The sequence below is a fragment of the Capra hircus genome, chromosome 5, assembly GCF_001704415.2.
Source record: "Capra hircus breed San Clemente chromosome 5, ASM170441v1, whole genome shotgun sequence".
NCBI lineage: Eukaryota > Metazoa > Chordata > Mammalia > Artiodactyla > Bovidae > Capra > Capra hircus.
Genome location: NC_030812.1, coordinates 32,702,554 through 32,724,805, shown reverse-complemented (window position 1 = coordinate 32,724,805; position 22,252 = coordinate 32,702,554). Strand labels below are relative to the sequence as shown.

General features: G+C 41.8%; 2 protein-coding genes across 7 annotated transcripts in view; one reads left to right on the top strand and one right to left on the bottom strand.

Moving 5' to 3' along the window:
* AMIGO2 (adhesion molecule with Ig like domain 2) lies at nt 207-3,521 on the bottom strand. The gene is made up of 2 exons (XM_005680048.2): nt 3,106-3,521; nt 207-2,739 (listed from the first exon to the last, which is right to left on the bottom strand). Exon 2 carries the CDS (start codon nt 2,674-2,676, stop codon nt 1,111-1,113), a length of 1,566 nt encoding a protein of 521 aa, XP_005680105.1. The 5' UTR covers nt 2,677-2,739; nt 3,106-3,521; the 3' UTR covers nt 207-1,110.
* Nucleotides 3,299-22,252, top strand: part of PCED1B (PC-esterase domain containing 1B) — a 190,591-nt gene continuing 171,637 nt past the window's right edge. For 5 of the 6 annotated variants that reach the window (XR_001918049.1, XR_001918048.1, XM_018047889.1 and 2 more), the window contains exon 1: nt 3,737-3,829. The gene's annotated coding sequence lies outside the window, so the exon portion shown is untranslated. Of the gene's footprint in view, nt 3,376-3,736; nt 3,830-22,252 lie in introns of those variants that run through there. The other variant, XM_018047890.1, reaches the window with a different exon arrangement.

Genomic DNA, 22,252 nt, shown 5'->3' with positions numbered 1-22,252 from the left:
AGGCTCCTACATGTTCCAAATTCAGAGCTTAAGTGACTTTCAAACCTGGCTGAAGTACATAATGGTATCAGATAAAATGGGATATTGAAGGTATTCACTGGGTAGGACACTCCATAGCCTTTTTTCCTCTTAAAAAAAAAAATCTATAAGAAATTTGGAGAGAAATTTGCAATAGATGGTATTTAACACAAAGGAGCACGATCAGATCACATAAAACATCTTAGATTTATATTTTTAAATAGCCAAATAAAACAGAACATCCAAGTCGCAGAACACATGTATTTACATTAATTCAAATGTCCAAAGTACAATATAGTGGCATCTCTTTAACAGTTCATATAATTTAAGACTTATACACACACAAGCATATAGACAAATATTAGTCTCCTAGAACAAAGGCTGAAGAAGTTATTCAGACATTTTGGCATTGACACTTACATATTTATGGCAACAAATAATGATGGCTTTAAACTTTCAGTAAGATCTTTTGTACATGAATAGGAGATGTACAGAATGGAAAGAAGATAGTCAAACAAATGTACCTTTACTATACTGTTTATCTAACACCATATGTAATGTGGCACTGCTCAGCAAATTTGATCAGGACAGTCTATTTACTCTGGTCTGCAATGATAACATGAACTGAAGTATCCCCAAATCTAACTTTACTTTGTGCTTTATAAACAACTGCTGCTTGGTTCTTCCTTCTGCATTTTTTAAAAATGAACACTTTTCTTTAACATAACTCAACTTTGGTCCCAATAAGTTAGTAAAATCTCTAATATCTGAAATTTAGCTTTTCTTTCAAGAATCCTGAGTGAAAGGACAATGTCAGTCACGTCGCCTCCAGGCCAGCTTTGAAATTATCAGTGGTGCTAAAGATGAAGGTATTTTCCAGAACTTAAACTCTGAAATACAACTCCATCTTTCTCTGGCATGAAGCTAAGTGCTCTACCACCTTTCCTATAAACCAGTGAAAGAGATCTTTTGGTTTTATTTCTGAAACACAGAACAACCCCATTTCTGCCCTGCTGTTTATTTCTGCAGACCACACACAAAGTTGAATATAAAGAGATTCAATCACTACATTGCACAAATGCAGGCACAAAACTAAGTGGACGCCACAAAGGGTGTGTCAGAAAACACTGAATTGACTGAATCTGAGTCGGATTTCACCCTCGTGGACTTTAAGATGCCCTCAGCTATGACCGTTTCACTGGGAAAGAGTCTGACTTTCCCATTCTGCCCTGCTGCAGTATCCTTCAGGGGTTCCAAAAACACTACTCTTTTTCCGGCCCCTGCCTTCCGTTCATCAGTGGGGGCATCACTATCAGGGCCGGGAGTGAGAATAGATGCATGGACATTGCTTTGGTTTAGCATATTTTTTCGTCTCTTGGGTTTACACTTGCAGGGACACGGTGTCAGATAGAGGTACAGAAGTACCAAAACAATGCTGGCCACGCAGGCTGCAAGAGTGGTAAAAGCTGTGTTAAATGCCTCGTGCGCATGGGATTTGTTAATGGTGAAATTGCTCACGTTTATTGTAACATCCACAGTTTCATTTAACAGACGTTGCCGATTCATTGCAACACAGGAATACACTCCAGCATCCTCAAAACGAGGACTTTCTATAACCAGGCTTCCATTGGGAAACACATGAAAGTTTTCCATCTCTTTATCCGGCTCCAGCACTCTGTTATCTGGACCGACCCACATGAAATCGGTATTTGCCCTACCAGTCTTGCCGTCACAGTGGACCATCAGCCTTTCCCCAACCTGAGCCTCGTGAATAAAGCCAAGGGCACGGAAGGAACTATTGATGATACTGTCAGAGCAGTTCAGGAAGCTATCCTGGAGCAGAAGCACCTGATGGAAGTGCCTAGTGTCAGACCATAGGCGACAGGTATAATCATTCTTAAAATCCATCACTGAGCTGAAGTGCCTACGGTACCAAAAGATCAGCAAGGAGTACAGAGAACAGTCACAGACAAAGGGGTTTCCATGAAGAAAGATACCTCTCAGTTGCTTTCCTGGCACTAAATTTATATGATGCATTGGCAGAGAGGAGATCCGGTTATAAGAAACATCTAGAAACATCAGTTCTGCCAGCTTGAACCTTCCAACATACAAATCCATGGGAAACTGCGTGAGAAAGTTTCCACTTAAGTATAGTTTTTGCAGTTGGGAGAGCCCTCCAAACGCTGAAGGATCCAGATAGGAAATGTGATTGTTGTAAAGCAGGAGCACTTCCAGAACCTTCAGCTCTTGGAACACTGCACTTTTCACGGTCTTCAGCTTATTGGATGACAAGTCAAGACACTTTAGATTTGGAGTGGTGGAAAAACTGTCCGTGGAAATGCTTGTGATGTTGTTGTGCCGAATAATGAGGGTGTTCAGCTTTACCAAGGATACTGGAATCCACTCAGAATCCAGAAGCCCAATTCTGTTGTAACTCAGATCCAGTCTCTTGATCAGCCTGAAAAGGTTCCCAGGCACCCTGGACAGATTTTTGTTGGTGCAGCTGACGATGTCAGTAGCACAGATGCAAGCGGTGGGGCACACCCCGGAGGCGCCACGGCTCACAGTCACCGTGATAACCAACAAACACAGCAGTTCCTTGCAGCCCGGTCTGACAACTCCAGGCAGGGTGGGCAGTGCGTGTAAACGTAAAGACATTATGGTCGCCTCTGAGTCTCTTCCAGGAGCCTTTTCCACCAGCTCAGCCTCCCACCAGTGAACCTGGTAAAAAATCAATATTAAAAGAGGGGTTTAAAAAGCAAAAGATTCACTAGCACTAGTTAACCCTTAAGAGTAATATCTGGCTTTCTTTCCAATAACTTTTGAAACGGAGGGTTTTTTCACACTGGGGAGTCTATGTTAGATGCCAATTTTTCCTGGGTTACTCCTGCTTACAGGCATTTACAGTTCCATTCTATTGGCACAACCTTCTCAATATCAGAAACTCAATTGTTTTTTAAGGTGCATCCTTCGTTGTTGTTGGTTTTTATTTTTTTTCTCTCTAGGAGACACAAAAATACACAAACGCGTCTTATAAACAATTACAGGGAAATACTTAGCAAGCCACCCGTCCAGAAAGCAACTCACAGAGCTGGGACGCCTCACGGGCTCCGGGGATAGGCCGCCGACGCGGTGTCTTCTGCAGGTCTGTGCGTCCGTCTGTCTCTGTCTGTCACTCCGGCATCTTTAGACTTCCTTTCCCTTTTGCTCCCGGCGGGCGGCAGCCTCTCACTGGCTCGCAACTTTGGAGAGTTTCAAGCCGCCGTTTCGGGGGCAGCAGCAGCAACCCCGGCCGCAGGAAACGTCTCGACCGGCTCCGGTTGGTTCTCCCGGGCTTGCTTCATTGCTCGGCTGAAGGTACCGCCTGGGCGATACGGTCGTCGCGTGGGGCGCCAGGCTCCTGGACCCGGGTCCGAGGGGCGGGGGCGCGGGAAGCGGATCGGAGCCGGCCCCGCCTCTCCGCTCACGGGAGGCAACAGGGCCCCAGCTCCCCGGCGCCACCGGCCGGGTTTTATCCCCGCGCGCTCAGGGTCGGGTGCGGGGCGGGGAGACCAGTCCCGCCCCTGCGCGTCCTCCTTCCAGCGTGAACCTGCTCCCGGGCTACGGGCGGGAGCCGGCTGGGCGCGCGGCGGGGGGCGCGCGGCGCGGGAGGGGGCGACGGTGCAGCCAATCGGAGCGGCGGCCGGCGCACCCTGCACGCAGCCACCGCGCGGCCCCGCTGCCGCCCTCTTCCTGCCCCTCTGGGTCCGGGAGAGCGGCCGCGCGGCGGGGCGGGGGACCCACACCGGAGGCCGGGCTCGCGTACCCAGGGGTGAGGACGCTCTCGCGCACTGCTGCCAATCGCGTCGGCGAGCCCAGCCCCGACCCGCGGGCTGGTGGGGTCGAGGGAGGTTAAGGGACACGCCCAGCCCGGGAGCTAGAGGTCACAGCCTTGAAGACCCACGTGTCGTGACCGCGCGAGTCGCGTCTTTCTCCCATCGAGTCCGCTGAGCTCCTCGACCTCTTATCGCTACCTTTCTTTGGGCGAAGGCCCGGGGGGCTCGCACAGCGCTAAGTACTGTGGGTTTTACAGGTTTGCAAAACAAACACCGAAGCCAAGCCGGCTTCGGTCTCCGCCCTCATAAGGGGGGCGGGGGGTATGCAGAAAAATCGGGCGCGTTCCCTCCGGTGCAACAGGAGCTCCTACTGGGGGAAGGAACCGCGAAAGCGCCGCGAAGACGCTGCGCACCTCCTGGGGAAGTTCGGTCCCTTTCCTAACTCGGGAGGAAGCATCGGGGTTCGTGCCCCATTCGCAAAGGAGAAGCGCAGGAAAGAAGGGTTGGATCCGACCTTCCGCCTGGAAGGCAAAGATAAGAGTATTACGCTTAAAAGCAAAAAAATCCCAAAGCCAGGCTTTTTTTTTTTTTTTTTCCAAAATGTGTTCGCGCGGGACAGGGACTGATCCCGGAAGGGGTGTCTGGCGAGGTTCTTCATCCCTTCCCAAGAGGCAAGCTAGGAAAGGTGCGAGACCGGGTGGACAGGGCCGGGCAAAGTGAGGAGTCAGGGGGTGGAGCTGATGAGCTTCAGGATTAAAAATCCATTTTTGTTTAATTCTGAGATCAGTTTTAATGATGGGATTTGACTGAGCCAAATGACCCATTTATACATCATATCCGGATTTAAAGAGCTAAATTACTGCCCTGACAAGAGATACTAATCAAAGCAGAAGGGACAGGGACATTGAAACGCACTAAATTGAGAAAAACAGTTGGGGGCAGGGCACATAACTTGTAATAGTACTTGAAAAATAGAAGCGATGACGTAGACGACCAACTCTCGGCCCCGCTACACACACGAGCCACCTTGAATTTAGTGCGCGTTGGTCTCTACATTGTCAATGAATGGATTCATGTGATGGCACAGATCTGTTAGGCCAGCGCCAAATGCAGATAGAATTGTGTGCATCGTTAGTTTAGCTAGGCTGTTTGTGGAGTGAATCTGAAATAGCACTGGTTAATTGAGGTTTTTCAGGTGAGAGCAGCTTGATTCATATTAGTTTTGGTTTTCTGAAAAGTTGAAGTTTATCATAATACAGTTTGAAATGCTTCAGGAAACATTTCTTACTGCAAGTTCTCAGGGGAAAGGCAGAGGTTGAGATTTTCTAAAGTTTATGCGACGTTTCTTTGGGTTCTCAAAAAAAAAAAAGTGTACAGGGCTTCATTTTTACAGTTAGAATGATTAGCTCAGAGAAATAGATTAAAATTACCCAGAGGAACACTTTTTAAATGACTAATAGATGACCAGGCTTTTGCAGTATTTTACTAAATAACATCCTATTCAAAGGAAAAAAAAATGAAGATGGGAGAAAGACCTATATTTCAAACAAAAATGGTTTAAAAAGAAAAGTAGCTTTTGAAAATGGAAGCAGAATGTTATGTTATTAGGGCTGCAGGCACATCTTAGAAACTTTGTGCAAAGATTACACAGCCTAAATAAACTAAATGCACTCAAAATCCCCAGGCAAGTTTATTTACCCATTTGAAGACCTGATTTTGGGGATTCTGCACATTTACCAAGAGGAAGAGAGTTTTGCAAAGGGTGGGTTTGCTTGGTGAGAGAAAGCCAACAGTTGATCTTAATGATGGTGTAAGGTGGGCCCTTACTTTGTGACTGATAATGTTTTATCTTTCTGGGATCTCTTCTACCAGATCCACCCTTTCCACTAGAAGGTATATTCCACAAGGGTGAAATGTTTTATCTTGAACACTGCTCTGTTCTTAGCTTCTAGAACTGTGCTTGCCACTTACTTGTCTTTGAAGGAATTTTTGATAAATTAACTGGTGAATGAGGCAGTTTCTTAGGCAGATTCTTAGGCAGCGTGAATGTACTCATTGCCCTCCTGCTGTCTATACTTCAAATGCTTGTAAAGAGAGGGAAAAAGGAGCCCTGTGATCATTATTTGAGTCCTGGATCCAGTAGTGCCTGAAGGCCACTGCACAATTTTATTTCCCTTCTAATTACATTCTCTACCCACATCCCTTTTTCTTTTTCCTTTCTTATTCTTCCTCAATTATTTTGAGTTGCGTTTCATGTCACTTGAAACAAGAATCCTAGTGTATATGATGGTAATAATAAACAAATAGGTACTGAGCTATTACTATGTGTCAGATATGACCTCTGTGTTTTACGTGTTTATTTCATTTACTGCTCACCAAAACCCTGTGATATTGTATAATCCTATAATTCAGATGGTAAACAACTGTGTTCCAAATTATTTGAAAATGGAATGGGACAAAATTAGCTTGAGGCTCCATTTGAAGGATTTAGATTAAACCAAAAGAGACATTTTTGACAGGGTGGTTCCAGCTTAGAATGGGTTGCCAAGACAGATGGTTGAGTTGCCTTCTCAGAAGTTTAAAATAGGACGGATAGATATTTCTCTGGTCTTTTCTACATGGCACAATCTATCAGTTTTTGGTTTTTTTTTATGTGTTTTTTTGACCAGTAACGACTCCAGGATAGGAGAAAGTGGGTTGACATTTGATGGGATTCTGAATCTAGCCTGTGTGGTCCTTTGGCTCGGGTTGCCTGGGGGCAGGGATTTGAGTAAATGAAATCTCAGGGGTCTTCTAGCCCTGTGATTTCTAGAATTTCTCAGGTTGTGATCAAAGACATGGAATTAGAGCTAGGAGACAAAAAAATTGTATAGGGCTAATTTGATAATTTGGAGTCGTTTTTACTAATCATGAACACTGTAATAGAACTTTATATGCTGTGAGGGGCTTTCACATTCTGTATCTCATTTAATTTCAGCACACATACTGTGATCAGGTATAGTTGGGACACTAACCTAAAGTTGCCTCTTTTTTCACTTCCCTGGTGATAACTTCGCTAAGACTGTCTTGCAATCCAGGGGGTGTGGGTTTGATCACTGGTCAGGGAACTAAGGTCCCATATGCTGCCTGGTGTGGCCTAAAAGTTAAAATAATAATAATAAAGTTACCTCTTTTTAACCTGAGAGGACTTTTGAGTGGTTTTCACGGACAACTCACAAGAGTATCTAGCTCTGCAGGGGCCTGATTGCTGCAGGTGGAAGCTTTCTGCTGAAAGCACACTCTAGGGACAGCCCTCTTGGTAGGGATTTTGCAATGTGACTGGAGCTTAGGTCACAGAAAACACATAAGGTTGCCCACCAGCTCTGCAAGTGCACTCTGCTCCACAACCTTCTGGCCTGCTCCAGTTGGTTTTTGTAAATTCTCCAAGATTTGTGATTGAACCAGATCTTGAACCCAATACTGTGCTTCTGGCAGTGTGCAGATTCAAGCTCCAACCCCTGTGCTCTGAACTCCAGGTGGCATGGGTCACCTTGTGGCTGGGTTCTTTGGAATCTCCCTAAGCTAGAAATGGGGCAGGGAATGGGGATGGAACATGCAGCAAGTACTCACATGCCCTCCCCAGGGAGAGCCCACAGTGGGGCAACTATTTAATCAATCACCACTTACCCATTTGCTCCTCCCTTTATTTTGGGGGGTGGGGGCTGAAGTGGGGACAGGTTGCAAAGCATGCAGGACCTTATTTCCCCAACCAGGGATCAAACCCATGCCCCTTGCAGTGAAAGCACAGAGTCCCAACCACTGAACCACCAGTCCACCCCCCACCCCCATCTGTTCTTTCTATCTCCTGTCTTCACTGACATGGACTGGATAGAATTTTTGTTGTTGTTGATGTTGCTTTTAATTTAGTTGAGATAAAATTTGCATAAGCAAAATTCATCATTTTGACCATTCGAAAATATACTGTTGTGTGTTTAACACTGTCTAATTCTAGAATAATTCCATTACTCCTGAAAGGAAGCCCTGGACCCAGTAAGCGGTCACTCCCATTTCCCTCCTGCCAGCCCTTGGCAACCACTAATTTACTTTCTGTCACCATGGGTTTGCCTATTCTGAACATTTAGCATAAATGGAGTCATACAAGATGTGGCCTTTGTGTCTGGCTTCTTTCACTTAGCATACTGTTTTCAAGTTTGGATGAGGTGTTCTAGCTAAAGGTTGTAGAACCAGTTGGGATCATCCCTTTGAAAGTTGTACATAGATGGTTTTCTTGCACTTGAGCTTAAACATGGGCCATCTGCTCCTGCTATTGTCAACCTTGAGACCCAAAGTTCTACTTATTCAGAGTCTTCAATTATAAAAGTGTCAAGTCCCTGTGTGATTACAGAAAACCAGCAGGTTCTGAGTTGAGAAGATCTAAGTTCTAGTCCTGGGCGAAAATGCTTTCATCTCTCCATAAAACCTAAGAATCAATTAAGGATATGACAATTAATGATTTCTTAAGTTCCTTTTAACTTCAAAACATGAATCTGATTTTCTGATCTGCTGTTGCCCAGGCCCCAGGAAGACATGATTAGAACAGTACTAACCAGTTAGAACCCATCTGGGTTTAGTTCCTTCCTCTGGGTCAGTTATCACTGCAGTGGGTAGACACAAACTCCTCTTTTTGACCAGTGATGTCAGTCTTATTGCTGTTTCAGGAAAAGTAACTGAGAGCAAGTTGCCTATAGTCAAGATATCACTTTAATTTATTAAGTATTCGATCACAAAGGGGCAGCATCATTTCTCAAAGGAAAAGAAAAAAAAAAACAAAGATGCATCCTTAATGTTCAACAGGGATGTGGGTGAATAAATGATTGTGCATCCATCCAGCATTGTGCTATATTGTCATTAAAAATAATGTAACAGAGAAATATCTCTTGTGACATAACAAAAAAATTACCAAAAAGTGTTCTTCCAATTTTTACAAAAGAAAATACACATGTATATGAATTATCTGTATGTATAGAAGATCATCTGAAAGAATATATACTTATAACAGTGGTTTTAAATTTTTCATCTCTTATCTGCATTTTCTATTTCTCTGCAATGCTTTTGGGATAAGAAAAATTACAGTGAGAACTTATCATTGTTTCAAGTTATTGATGATTAAGTCATGTGCATCAGTATTTCTTCTTTGTGACTCCGACTTAATATTCAGCAACTCTAGTTTCTCTGGTGGCTCAGACAGTAAAGAATGTGTCTGTAATACAGGACACCTAGGTTTAATCCTTGGGTTGGGAAGATCCACCGGAGGAAGAAATGGCAACCTACTCCAGTATTCTTGCCTGGAGAATCCCATAGACAGAGGAGCCTGGCGGGCTGCAGTCTGTGGGGTCACAAAGAGTTGGACACGACTGAGCGACTAACAATTCAGTTTCAGAGAGCAAACACTCTTCTAACTTCTCAGGCAGGAAGTGACTCTGATTTCCCCTGATTTGAGGTACTATAATTGCTGTCCCCTCTTAGCACAGCTGTCATTTATCTGGCAGATATTTCCTGAGCATCTGCTAAGTGCTGGGTGCTGTCTGTTAATCTGAGAATTTTAGCAATACATACGAGCTACTGTAGCTCACAGGTCACGTTAGGATCAGGCACATGTAGTCACTTACATATTTCTTATTGGCCAGTCATCCCCATTTCCAGGTTTGCAATTCTTCTGCATTGGCAGGCGGGTTCTTTACCACTAGTGCCACCTGGGAAGCCCATTTATAATCTTACCGGTAACTTTATTTCTGCTGAAAGAATAAATTCATTGTTGTGGGGAACCTGAAAAGGTTGCAAAAGGATGATTTTCTCTTTGTCATAATTATGTAACAAGAGAAATAAACAGACCTTTTTTTCTTTTTTCTTTTTTTCAATACTCTGAATTCTCAGCCTTAGGAATGAAATAAGCAGATGAAAACGTGCTTTATAAAACTCAGTCTTAAAGCCACGCGTCTAGCGTTATGGTTCCTTTTATGATTTTGGTCATAAATGGTAGATGCTCTAGTTTTCATTTGCTTATTATTAGCCTGAAGGGATCATCTAATTGAATTCTTAAATGCTATTATATTTCTCAAAATTGGGGCTAATTTTATCTTTCTGAAAAATATGGATAATTTTTAACAAACTCAGTTTAGAGAACTACATGAAGCGTTCAGAATCCAATTTTATATCTTTTAAAAAACACAATTTCCTGTAGCAGTAATTTATCATACCTTTGTAAAGGTGATATATGATTATTCAAGGAACTATCTGATTGGAAGCAATCATTAATTGCTAGTCAACATTTACACAAAACAGAGTAAAATGAGAGAATATAATAAACACTCTATCATATAACCAGCAAATACTTATTCAGTTATTTTCAGCAAATACAAGACCCTCTGTGGTGGATGCTCCATGAGTAATAATTGACTCTGGAACTCTGACCTTTTAGTGGAAAAAAAAAAAATCGCATTTAAATGGAGGAAGACAGAAGGACCTCTGGAAAGATCCAAGGAAGCGGGCTTGATAATAAGACCAAACATTCATTCTCAATGTCTACCAGGCTTCTCATTTAATTCTTACAAAGATCCTACAGGATGACAATTAACATCCCCATCTTCTAAGGAGGGCAGTAGAGCTTAGCTGGTTTATATAACTTGCCCAAGATTACTTCAAACCAGATCTCTCACCCAAGTTTGTCCCACTCTGATCTCATGCTCAACCATTAGCTCTGATACTTCCTGTTAGGGAGTAGAATGGTCAGCCATAATTTAAATTCCATTCAGCAATATTGTTAGTTCTGGCCACATTCCCAGACCCATGATATGGTTGCTCTCCTCTAGGAATGTGTAGTGTTATTAGAATAATTGTAGGATATAAGACTATATAATTCCATTTCAAATTGGATATAACCAAGAGCTAAAATATTTGCAACACAAAATATGTACTTTGGGCATTGAAAATTCCAGTACAAGCAGAATTTTAGGTGTTACTCATTTCTTCTAATTTTAAGTCAATCATTTCTTGGTTGACTAAGTAGCTGATTCAACAGACTGAATTGGATGCACACACAAACATAATTTAGAAGAAATCATTTGAGTGGTCAGGGATGAAAATGATCTCTCAGAATTAAGCAATGATAGTATGAATCCTTGGAGAAGGAAATGGCAACCCACTCCAGTATTCTTGCCTGGGAAATCCCATGGACAGAAGAGCCAGGCGGGCTACAGTCCATGGGGTCACAAGAGTCGAACACAATTTAGTGACTGAACACCGATATGAATCCTTCTGGCTTACTTTATCCACAGCATTCATAATGGAGAATTAAAAGCTAAAAAAGTAGTGTCTCTTTCCTGGCACATGTAAACAGTCTGAAACATCCTCTTAACTGTATGCCAAATGACCATGTGTAAAAAGGGGTGGGGGAGCAATATGGTGAAATTGAGCATTGAATAAAGACTCGAATCCCTGGGTTCTGGTCCCAGAACTTAAGACATTTATTAACTGTGTGATCTTAGGGAATTCACCCAGTCTTTCAGATTCTCAACCCTCCCAGTTGTGAAATGGAAATGCAGTACCCATGTATACTCTATTTGATTTCACAAGGTTGATGGAGATGAGACATGTGAAAAGTGCTTTGGGAGCTCTAAAGTTGTAAAAGGGTATTAGAGGGTGTCCTGTTCGTGTGTTCTTCATCCTTGTTGCTCTTGTGCCTTAGATGTGATCAGACACAGCACAGATGTTTAACAAATGTTTGTTGAACCTAGTGGAACCGAAGCTAGGTTTATGTACAAAATAAACAGAGCTGGAGAGGTATCCCACCACAGTGATGTTTGTACTAATTATGTGGCTCCCCTGAGCCAGGCTGTATTGCAGCACAGCAGGTCCTCATTTGGTCCTCCTTTGGAGAACCTGCTGTTGGCTCAGGCTTGCCTTACTCTCCATGGAACTCTCAGCTGCTGCAGATGGGAACGAGCCACCAGTCTGCATGCCTGGGCTGCCCAAAGCCCCGGGGGACTTGAAGCTGTCAGGTTACGGAGAGCATCCTGGGTGAAGACCTTTAGTTAGGAGAGAGAACTGGCAATGTCTGTGACACACTGGAGAGTCCCCAGAGGGGTTCTGAACTATAGGGAAAAACAAAATTAAAAAAACAATAATCATCACTCTCTCCAGAGAGCAGTTTTGATGTGCTGCTGCTTGCCTACTGCATTGTGATAGAAATGCACGGTAGGAGAACAAGGAAGGTTTGTGTAGGAGAGGTGATGTGCAAATCTGAACAAGTTGCTGGAGGATGAGTCTGCTCACTGACATTTCCTCCTTTGGAGAAACAGCTAGATAGATGATGGAAAAACAAGCTAGTGTGGCAGCTGTCCACATTTATCTCAAAGTGGAATTTTTCACTTATTCAATGATGTTTATTAGAATTTATGGACATCTGAATTCCTCTTTCCTAAATCCCCTTTTCTGGGAAGTCACTGAGGACCTTAATTCTGTTTTCATAAGCAGAATAACATTGATCTGATGGATATCATATATATTTGTTTGCTTGTCAGAGGATGAATTGGCTTGAATGGCATCTGACTCAATGGACATGAGTTTGAGCAAACTCAGGGAGATGGGAAAGCACAGGGAAGCCTGGTGTGCTGGAGTTCATGGGGTTGCAAAGAGTTGGAAACAACTTACCGACTGAACAACAGGGTGTGTCTAGGAGGAAAGCTGAATAGTGGCTTCTCCAGATAGACTACCTTGATAGGATCAACATACCCTAAGATGCTAGATTCAAGCTCGATATTCTTAATGCCCCAGAGTTAATTTGACATGTGGAGAATGGCTTATAACATAAGCCAAAAGAATACCTATCTATGAATTTAAAGCAAACATCAAGTGGATCAGAACTCTGCCTGTTAGAAAGCTTTGGGAAGCCAAGTTTATAATCACAAGCAAATTTGCTGAGTGTGAAATAATAGAGAAGAGTAGTTTGATGAGTTTAATGTTGAGTGATACCAAATGATTATAGCATGACAAACCTCTTGCCCTAAGAGGTATGTCTGTCAATAAGACCACGTATTCAGGTTGGCTGGAAACAACACTGTCATCCCTGGGCAGGCTATTAAAGCCATTAACCAGTGAAATCTTCAATTACACAAGAAGTACAGCGGCATCATGATGCTGCCCCAATCAGAAAATTACACTTTCTATTCAAGAGGATCTCTTCCTCTTTCTTCAACAGTATAATAATACCAGAGCAGCAAAAGCAGAACAACATCGTAAAGAAGGCAGAGTGGCGATCGTTCATTAGAGAGGCGGCGGGACAGAGAACACAGAACTCTTATCAGAAAGAGTTCTCGGAGAGCTACAGAACTACCTGGAAGAAAAAAAATCGGTCTCCAGAAACAATCCTGAGAGGCAGGCATTTTGCAGAACCTCAGTAAAACCTAATGAAACATCATGTATATTGAAAGTAAACTGAATAACTACACAAGCAGAAACTGAGGTCTGTCCAACAATTTTGAAGAAAAAAGGTTCCAGCAAAGACAGTTTGAGATAAGAATCACATAGCGCAGAGAGAAGAGAATTAACAAAACAGGGGCCAAGTCCCCCAAATCAAAGAACAGAGCATGTACCAGCACCCACTAGGTTCCGTGTTCCCTTCTGGTCACTAACTACCCAGTGACAACCGCTCTCCTGACTTCTGGATTTGTTCTGCCTGTTATGATACGTTCAGTTCAGTTCAGTTCAGTCGCTCAGTTGGGTCCGACTCTTTGCGACCCATGAATCGCAGCACGCCAGGCCTCCCTGTCCATCACCAACTCCTAGAGTTCACTCAGACTCATGTCCATTGAGTCGGTGATGCCATTCAGCCATCTCATCCTCTGCCATCCCCTTCTTCTCCTGCCCCAAATCCCTCCAGCATCAGGGTCTTTTTCAATGAGTCAACACTTCGCATGAGGTGGCCAAAGTACTGGAGCTTCAGCTTTAACATCAGTCCTTCCAATGAACACCCAGGGCTGATATCCTTTAGAATGGACTGGTTGGATCTCCTTGCAGTCCAAGGAACTCTCAAGTCTTCTCCAACACCACAGTTCAAAAGCGTCAATTCTTTGGCGCTCAGCTTTCTTCACAGTCCAACTCTCACATCCATACATGACCACTGGAAAAACCATAGCCTTGACTAGACAGACCTTTGTTGGCAAAGTAATGTCTCTGCTTTTGAATATGCTATCTAGGTTGGTCATAACTTTCCTTCCAAGGAGTAAGCGTCTTTTAATTTCATGGCTGCAATCACCATCTGCAGTGATTTTGGAGCCCCAAAAAATAAAGTCTGACACTGTTTCCACTGTTTCCCCATCTTATTTCCCATGAAGTGATGGGACCGGATGCCATGATCTTAGTTTTCAGAATGTTGAGCTTTAAGTTAACTTTTTCACTCTCATCTTTCCCTTTCCTCAAGAGGCTTTTTAGTTCCTCTTCACTTTCTGCCATAAGGGTGGTGTCATCTGCATATCTGAAGTTATTGGTATTTCTCCCGGCAATCTTGATTCCAGCTTGTGCTTCTTCCAGCCCAGCGTTTCTCATGATGTCTTCTGCATATAACTTAAATAAGCAGGGTGACAATATACATCCTTGATGTACTCCTTTTCCTATTTGGAACCAGTCTGTTGTTCCATATTGGGATCTAATTCTTGCTTCCTGACCTGCATATAGGTTTCTCAAGAGGCAGGTCGGGTGGTCTGGTATTCCCATCTCTTTCAGAATTTTCCACAGTTTATTGTGATCCACACAGTCAAAGGCTTTGGCATAGTCAATAAAGCAGAAATAGATGATACATTATATACATGGAATATATACTCTTCTTGTGTGGCTCTTAATTGCTCAACTCTGTGCTTGAGAGTTTCATCTGTATTTTTGAATGTAAGCATCAATTAATCTCACAGGTATATAATATTCCACTCTGTGACTCAATCATAATTTTTTCCTATTTTAAAAAGCATTGCCTAGTCTAAGGTTATGAAAATGTGTTCCATCCAAAAGGGTATTGCTTTATCTTTCAATTTATCTCTCCAACCCAATATTGCTATGGTCTGAATATCTGTATTCTGCCCTGAACTCATATGTTGAAATCTTAATCCCCAAGGTAGTGGTATTAGAGATGGGGCATTGCAGAGATGATTAGTTCATAAAGGCAGAACCCTCCTGAATGAGATTAAACTCAGGAGAGACCCTTTTCTGGCAAGGGGGGTCATAGCAACACGACATCATTCATGAATGAGGAAGCAGACCCTCACCAGATGCCAATTTTTATGGTATTTTTGTTACAGCAACCCAAAAGGACTAAGACACATCTGGAACTGATTGTTGTGTGTAATGAGAAGTAGAAGTCAATAAACATTTTCTTCCATACGGATATCCCACTGACCCAGCATGATTTATTGAAAAGACCTTTTTCCCTGCTGAATTTCATGGTCATTTTGTCATAAATCATGTGATCATATATGTATGGATCTATTCTATTGGACAGTTATCTGTTCTTATTCTAGTATCACACAGTTTTGATTATCCATAGCTTTATAATAATAGTTCCTGCTATAGTGTGAGTCCTTCGTATTTGTTCTTCTTCAAGAAAAGCTTGGCTTTTCTTGGCCTTTGCATTTCCATATGAATTTTAGAATTGATTTGTATTGATTTGTACATTGCTGGGGGGGAAAAATAAGCCTACATCTTGGATTTTGGTTGAGATTGCATGAAGTATGTAATAATCTGAAGAAAAACTTATATCTTTGTAATTCCGAGTCATCCAATCCATAACAAGTCCACTCGTTTAGCTTTCCTTTATTTTTTCTCAATATAATTTTCTAATTGTTAGTCCTATACATCTTCAATTAGATTTATTTCTAAGTGTTTGAGTTTTGGGATACTGTTATAAATATTTTATTTTCTATTTGTTTATTGCCAGTATATACAAGTAAATATGGCTTATGTCATAGCTCAGATTGCTAAATAAAATAATATAAACTGAGTGGCTTATGAAAGTGAAAGTAACTCAGTTGTGTCCAATTCTTTGTGACCTCATGGATTATACAGTCCATGAAATTCTCCAGGCTAGAATACTCGAGTGGGTAGCCATTCCCTTCTCCAGGGGATCCTCCCAACCCAGGTATCTAACCTAGGTCTCCCGAATCGCAGGTGGATTCTTCACCAGCTGAGCCACCAGGGAGGCCCAAGAATACTGGCGTGGGTAGTCTATCCCTTCTCCAGTGGATCGTCCCGACCCAGGAACTGAACCAGGGTCTCCTGCATTGCAGGCAGATTCTTTACCCACTGAGCTATAAATTTATAACAAATTTATATCTCACCGTTCTAGAAGCTGAAAAGTCCAAGATCAAGGTACTGGCAGATTTGGTGTCTGGTGAGGGCTATCTTCTTCGTACATACACAGTGGCTTTTCTTCTGTGTTCTCACGTGGTAGAAAGGGTCAGGGATTCCTCTGGACACTTTTGTAGGGGCACTAATCCCATTCATGGGGTCAGAGCCCAAAGACGCCATTTCCGAATACCTTCATCGTTGAAGTTAGGATTTTAAAATACGAATTTTGGAGGGAACACAAACGTTCATTCTACAGCAACTAATTTTTGTATGTTGATTTTATATCCAGTGTCCTTTATGTATTCTCTTATTAATTCTAAGAATTTATCTATAAATTCTTTATAAATTTTCTATGTACATAATCTTATTGTCTAAAAATGACAGTTTCATTTCTTCCTTTTCAATCTCCATGACTTTTCTTTCTTCCCCTTCCCTTTTGTGGGCTTCCCTTGTGCCTCAGCTGGTAAAGAATCTGCCTGCAGTGTGGGAGACCGGGTTTCAATCCCTGGGTTGGGAAGATCCCCTGGAGAAGGGAAAGGCTACTCGCTCCAGTGTTCTGGAGAATTCTATGGACTGTATAGTCCAAAGGATGGCAAAGAGGCAGACAGGACTGTGCGACTTTCACTTTCACTTGCCTTTTGCTCTGGCTAGACCTCTAGTTATAACGTTATATGTGGTTTTGTTTTGCTGAGTTGCTAAATTGTGTCTGATTCTTTGCGACCCCATGGACTGTAGCCCGCCAGGCTCTTCTGTCCATGGGATTCTCCAGGCAAGAATACTGGAGTGGGTTGCCTGTTTCCTCCTCCAGGGGATCTTCCCGACCCAGGGATTGAATTCTCATCTCCTGCAATGGCAGGCTGACTCTTTACCAATGAACCACCAAGGAAGCCCAGTTACAATGTGGGCATGCTTAACCCAGTCCTAGTATTAAGAAGATTTCAGTATTCTACCAGTGAGAATGATGTTTGCTGTGGGTAATTTGTAGATATTGTTTATCACATTAAGGAGGGTCTATTTTTGGTTGGCTAAAAATTTTCATCACAAGTGAATGTTGAATTAATTTATCAAAAACTTTTTCTGCATTCAAGATGATCATGTGATTTTACTCTCTTTGTGAATGTGGTTAACTAAGTTTATGATTTTTAAATGTTAAACCTACTTGCAAACCTAGACTAAACAGCACTCAGCTTTCTATATCACTGGATTTGATTTCCTAATATTTTGTTAAGAATTTTTCAGCAATGTTTATGAGAAAGGTGGGTTTGCAGTTTTCTCAGAATGCTTATCAGAGTTTTTAAATCAAGTTTATGCTTTTTTTAAAAAATGTCTGAGAAATTTTGCTTCTGTTTAAATTATATAAGGGTTATTTTTCCTTAAATTTTCAGAAAATTCATTGATAAGCTCTCTGGGCCTAGATTTTTCTTTGGGAAAAGGCTTTTAAATAATGGGTTCAAATTTTTAAAACATACACAGAACTAGTCATATATTCTATTTCTTTTTCCTCTCAGCTTTGGTAAGTTGTGTTTTTTAACAAATTTGTCTATATCACCTAAATTGTCAAGTTTTTCTGAATACAGTTATTTTTAGCATGCTTTTATTGTGCCGTCTACAGTGATAGCTCCCTTTCATTGCTGTTGTTGCTGATTTGGGGTATTTTTTTTTTTACTTTTCTTGATCAGTCTTGGTTTTATTAAGTTTGCTAATCTTTTCAAAACCAATTTTTGAGTTTGTTGATTTTCTGTATTATATATGTTGGATTATTATTTCCTTGATTTGTTTTTTAACTCTATCATTTATTTCCTTAGGTTTGACTGCTACTCTTTTTCTAGTTTCTTGAGATTAATATGTGAATAAGTTGAGTTTTTTTCTGTTTCCATTATTAATCTCTAGTTCAATTCAAGGTGGTAAGAGAAGATATTCTTAAGTATTTAAACATTTTGACATTGCTGAGACTATTGTTCGTTGGAAGGACTGATGCTGAAGCTGAAACTCCAAAACTTTGGCCACCTGATGCCAAGAGCTGACTCATTTGAAAAGACCCTGATGCCGGGAAAGATTGAGTGCAGGAGAAGGGGACAACAGAGGATGAGATGGTTGAATGGCATCACTGACTCAATGGACATGGGTTTGGGTGGACTCCGGGAGTTGGTGATGGACAGGGAGGCTTGGCGTGCTGCGGTTCATTGGGTCGCAAAGAATCGGACACGACTGAGTGACTGAAGTGAACTGAACTGATATTATAATACACTGGTTTTAATAAATGTTCCAGGGATACTTGAAATGAATATGAAATGGTCATTAGTAGGTGTAATTTTATGTGCAAAGCAATTAAATCGGGTTTGCGAATTATACTGTTATTATCTTCTATATCCTTACTGATTTTTTATTTTTAGCTTATTCTATCAGCTGTTGAGAAAGTTATGCTAATGCTGCCCATTATTATTGTTGTTTTGAACATTTTTCCTTTTCATTCTGTCCATTTTGGTTTGATTTATTTTGAAACAATGCTATTGGGTGTAGAGAAACTTAGGGCTGTAATATCTTCCTATTGGACTGACCTCTCTTTATCTCTGATAATATTTCTTACTTTAAAGTTCACATTGCTTTATACTGGTAGATTCACATAATTATTTTCATTGTTGTTAGTGTTGCATGATATATTTATCTTTCCTTTTACATTAAACATTTCTTTGTTAATATATTTAAAGCATACAGTTGGGTTTTTTTAAACCTAGTCTGAAAATCATAGTCTTTTACTTCAAATTTAGTGCAGTTACATTCAGTGTAGTTGCTGACATAATTAGGTTTCTAGATATTATCTTATTTTTCACTTTCTGTTAAGCTCTTTCATATTCCTTTTTTCCTTGTTTTATGCTTTTGTCCCTCCTTTTTGCCTTTTTTAGATTATTTAAAATTTTAAATTATTGATTTTTTTATTCTAATAACATAAATAATACATTAGTTTCTTATGCTGATAATAGTTATCCTAGAGATTACAAAACATAGGTTTATTACAGAATTATAAAAATTATTATTTTTACCACTCCTCTGATATTTTTATATCCTTAAACCTTCCAAGCTGTTTAACCTTCCTGCCTTTTCTGTTCTTGTTTTGCATTTTAGTTGTACATAGATTTTTACTCTCCAAAAAAATTAAAATTATTGTTTTGTGCAGTTAATAGGAATTTATAAATATCCATGTACTTACCCTTTTCAATGTTTTTTGTTCCTTCCAGCATTTTTTTTTTCTGAAAATAGACTTGCAATGCAGCCACTATGAGTTAAGTATGTTAGTTTAAGTATATTTGAGATGGAATTTTGATTATACAATCACCAAAAATAGATTGTAAGTTTGGGTAAGACAACTTTAGTGTCAAGGTCAGGCAATAATATTGATTTTTCAGTAAAGTTCTGAGTTTACTCAGTCAAATTCGGATGCTTACTGAATGGTGTTCTCCAGTTTTCAGAGAGTGTTAACATTTACCTCTCAGTTGACACTGCTAATAACTTGATTGTGGTGTTGTTCACTCACTAAATCCCTGGGTTGGGAAGATCCCATGGAGAAGGGAAAGGCTACCCACTCCAGTATTCTGGCCTGGAGAATTCCATGGACTGTATGGTTCCATAGGATCACAACGCGTCAGACACCACTGAGCAGCTTTCACTTTCACTCTTCAGTCACTAAGTTGAGTCAGACTCTTTGCAGCCTTATAGACTGAAGCCTGTCAGGCTCCCCTATCCTCCACTATCTTTCAGAGTTTGCTCAAATTCCTGTCCATTGAGTCGGTGGTGCCATCTAACCAGCTCATCCTCTGCCGCCCCTTCTTCTTTTGACTTCTCCTTTTGTAACCCGCCAGGCTCCTCGGTCCACGTGATTTTTCAGGCAAGAGTCTTGGAGTGGATTGCCATGTCCTCCTCCAGGGGATTTTCCTGACCCAAGGATTGAACCCAAGTCTCCTGCGTCTCCTATACTGCAAGCAGATTCTTTCCCATTAAGTCACTGGGGCGCCCCCACCAACTTAACAGATAATTCTTTCCCATTAAGTCACTGGGGCGCCCCCACCAACTTGACAGATAATTCTTTCCCATTAAGTCGCTGGGGCGCCCCCACCAACTTGACAGATAATTCTTTCCCATTAAGTCGCTGGGGCGCCACCACCAACTTGACAGATAATTCTTTCCCATTAAGTCGCTGGGGCGCCCCCACCAACTTGACAGATAATTCTTTCCCATTAAGTCACTGGGGCGCCCCCACCAACTTGACAGATAATTCTTTCCCATTAAGTCACTGGGGCGCCCCCACCAACTTGACAGATAATTCTTTCCCATTAAGTCACTGGGGCGCCCCCACCAACTTGACAGATAATTCTTTCCCATTAAGTCACTGGGGCGCCCCCACCAACTTGATAGATAATTCTTTCCCATTAAGTCATTGGGGCACCCCCACCAACTTGATAGATAATTCTTTCCCATTAAGTCATTGGGGCACCCCCTTAAGCCATTGGGGTGCCCCCCACCAACTTGATAGATAATTCTTTCCCATTAAGTCATTGGGGCGCCCCTTTAAGTCATTGGGGACACCCCCACTAACTTGATGGATAAGCCAAAAAGACAAAACACTGGGGATCATGGAAGGAAAGAGACTCCTTTAGATTCACACACCTTACACTGAACCCAAGTCCCCTGATGCCTGGGTCAGGTTTCTGACTATTGTATCAACTAGGAATACCTAAGATAACTCATATGTCTATAAAGAAAAGTATGGCTATGGAAAATACACCCCTCAAAATATACAATTTAAGGACGACTTCTTAAATGAACACCCTCTTCCTTCTTTTTATAGCTCCTTATCTAGATTTTTAAAACTCAAAACACACATAAACATCTGCCTGTAGCAAACATAGTAAGTTTCCTCCCAGTTAGAAGCTCACATTAAAGCCGCACAAAAGCGAGAAAGGGAAAGTGAGGCGGATTATGTTTATTTTAGTCTTTCTGTTTAGTTTTCCTATCCAGGCGCTGGACTGAACTTAGTTTTAAGAACCCATAGTGAGCATTGATTATATATCTGTATTTATTAGTATTTTGCTTTTAGAAATTTTTAGATACAAAAATCCCAAGAGTATTTTGGGAACTTCTCTCTGGTGATATCTAGATTGTATTCAGTGGAAAGTCAACAAACACATACCCCAAAGAGCCATTAATAAAATAAACCTCTGGAGTATATAGGGCTCTCCTGCTCTTCTAGCACAAGATAGAATAGGTACTTACTAACATTAACTAACTGAATGAATTAATGAAAAATACCTCAGTATATAGCTGCATGGGGTCTTCCTTGGTGGCTCAGACAGTGAAGAATCTGCCTGCAATGCAGGAGACCTGGGTTCGATCCCTAGGTAAAGATCCCCTGGAGAAGGGCATGGCAACCCACTCCAGTATTCTTGCCTGGAGAATTCTATGGACAGAGGAGCCTGGCGGGCTACAGCCCATGGGATCGCAACGAGTCAGACAAGACTGAGCAGCTAACACCTACTTGCTTATTTATCTAGCTGTGTCTCCTCAATTTACCCAAAGATTCTCTTGGCCCCATTCACAGAGATGGCAGCACCCCCACTGAAACATCAGTTACTTTCTGTTAAATTTGTAGTTGAGGAAGAAAAGGATGCAGACTCAGAAACCACGTTATTATCCATGCCCCAAATGCTGTGCTACTCAGCTTTGTGTCATAGCAGACAGGCTTCCTCTCTTCTCCAGGTGAGGCTTGCCCCCTGCCACGCTGTGAGAAGGAAGCATTTGATTTGGAGTAGTGGTTGACACTCTGCCGGACACGTGTGCCTTCTCCCCAGTTCCTACGTCTGAGAATTCCTGCTGTTCACAGTCTCTGCTGTAAAGGACAGGCCTAAATGGCTCTGACCCCACCCCATGTCCATCTCGCCCCAATCTGAATAGACCAGGAGCAGCCTCACGGACGGCCGCTCTCTCAAAATCTGATCCGAATTACAGACATGGCCGTCAGTGGCTGTGGGCTCCTGCTCAGAGCGCACGTCTGGACT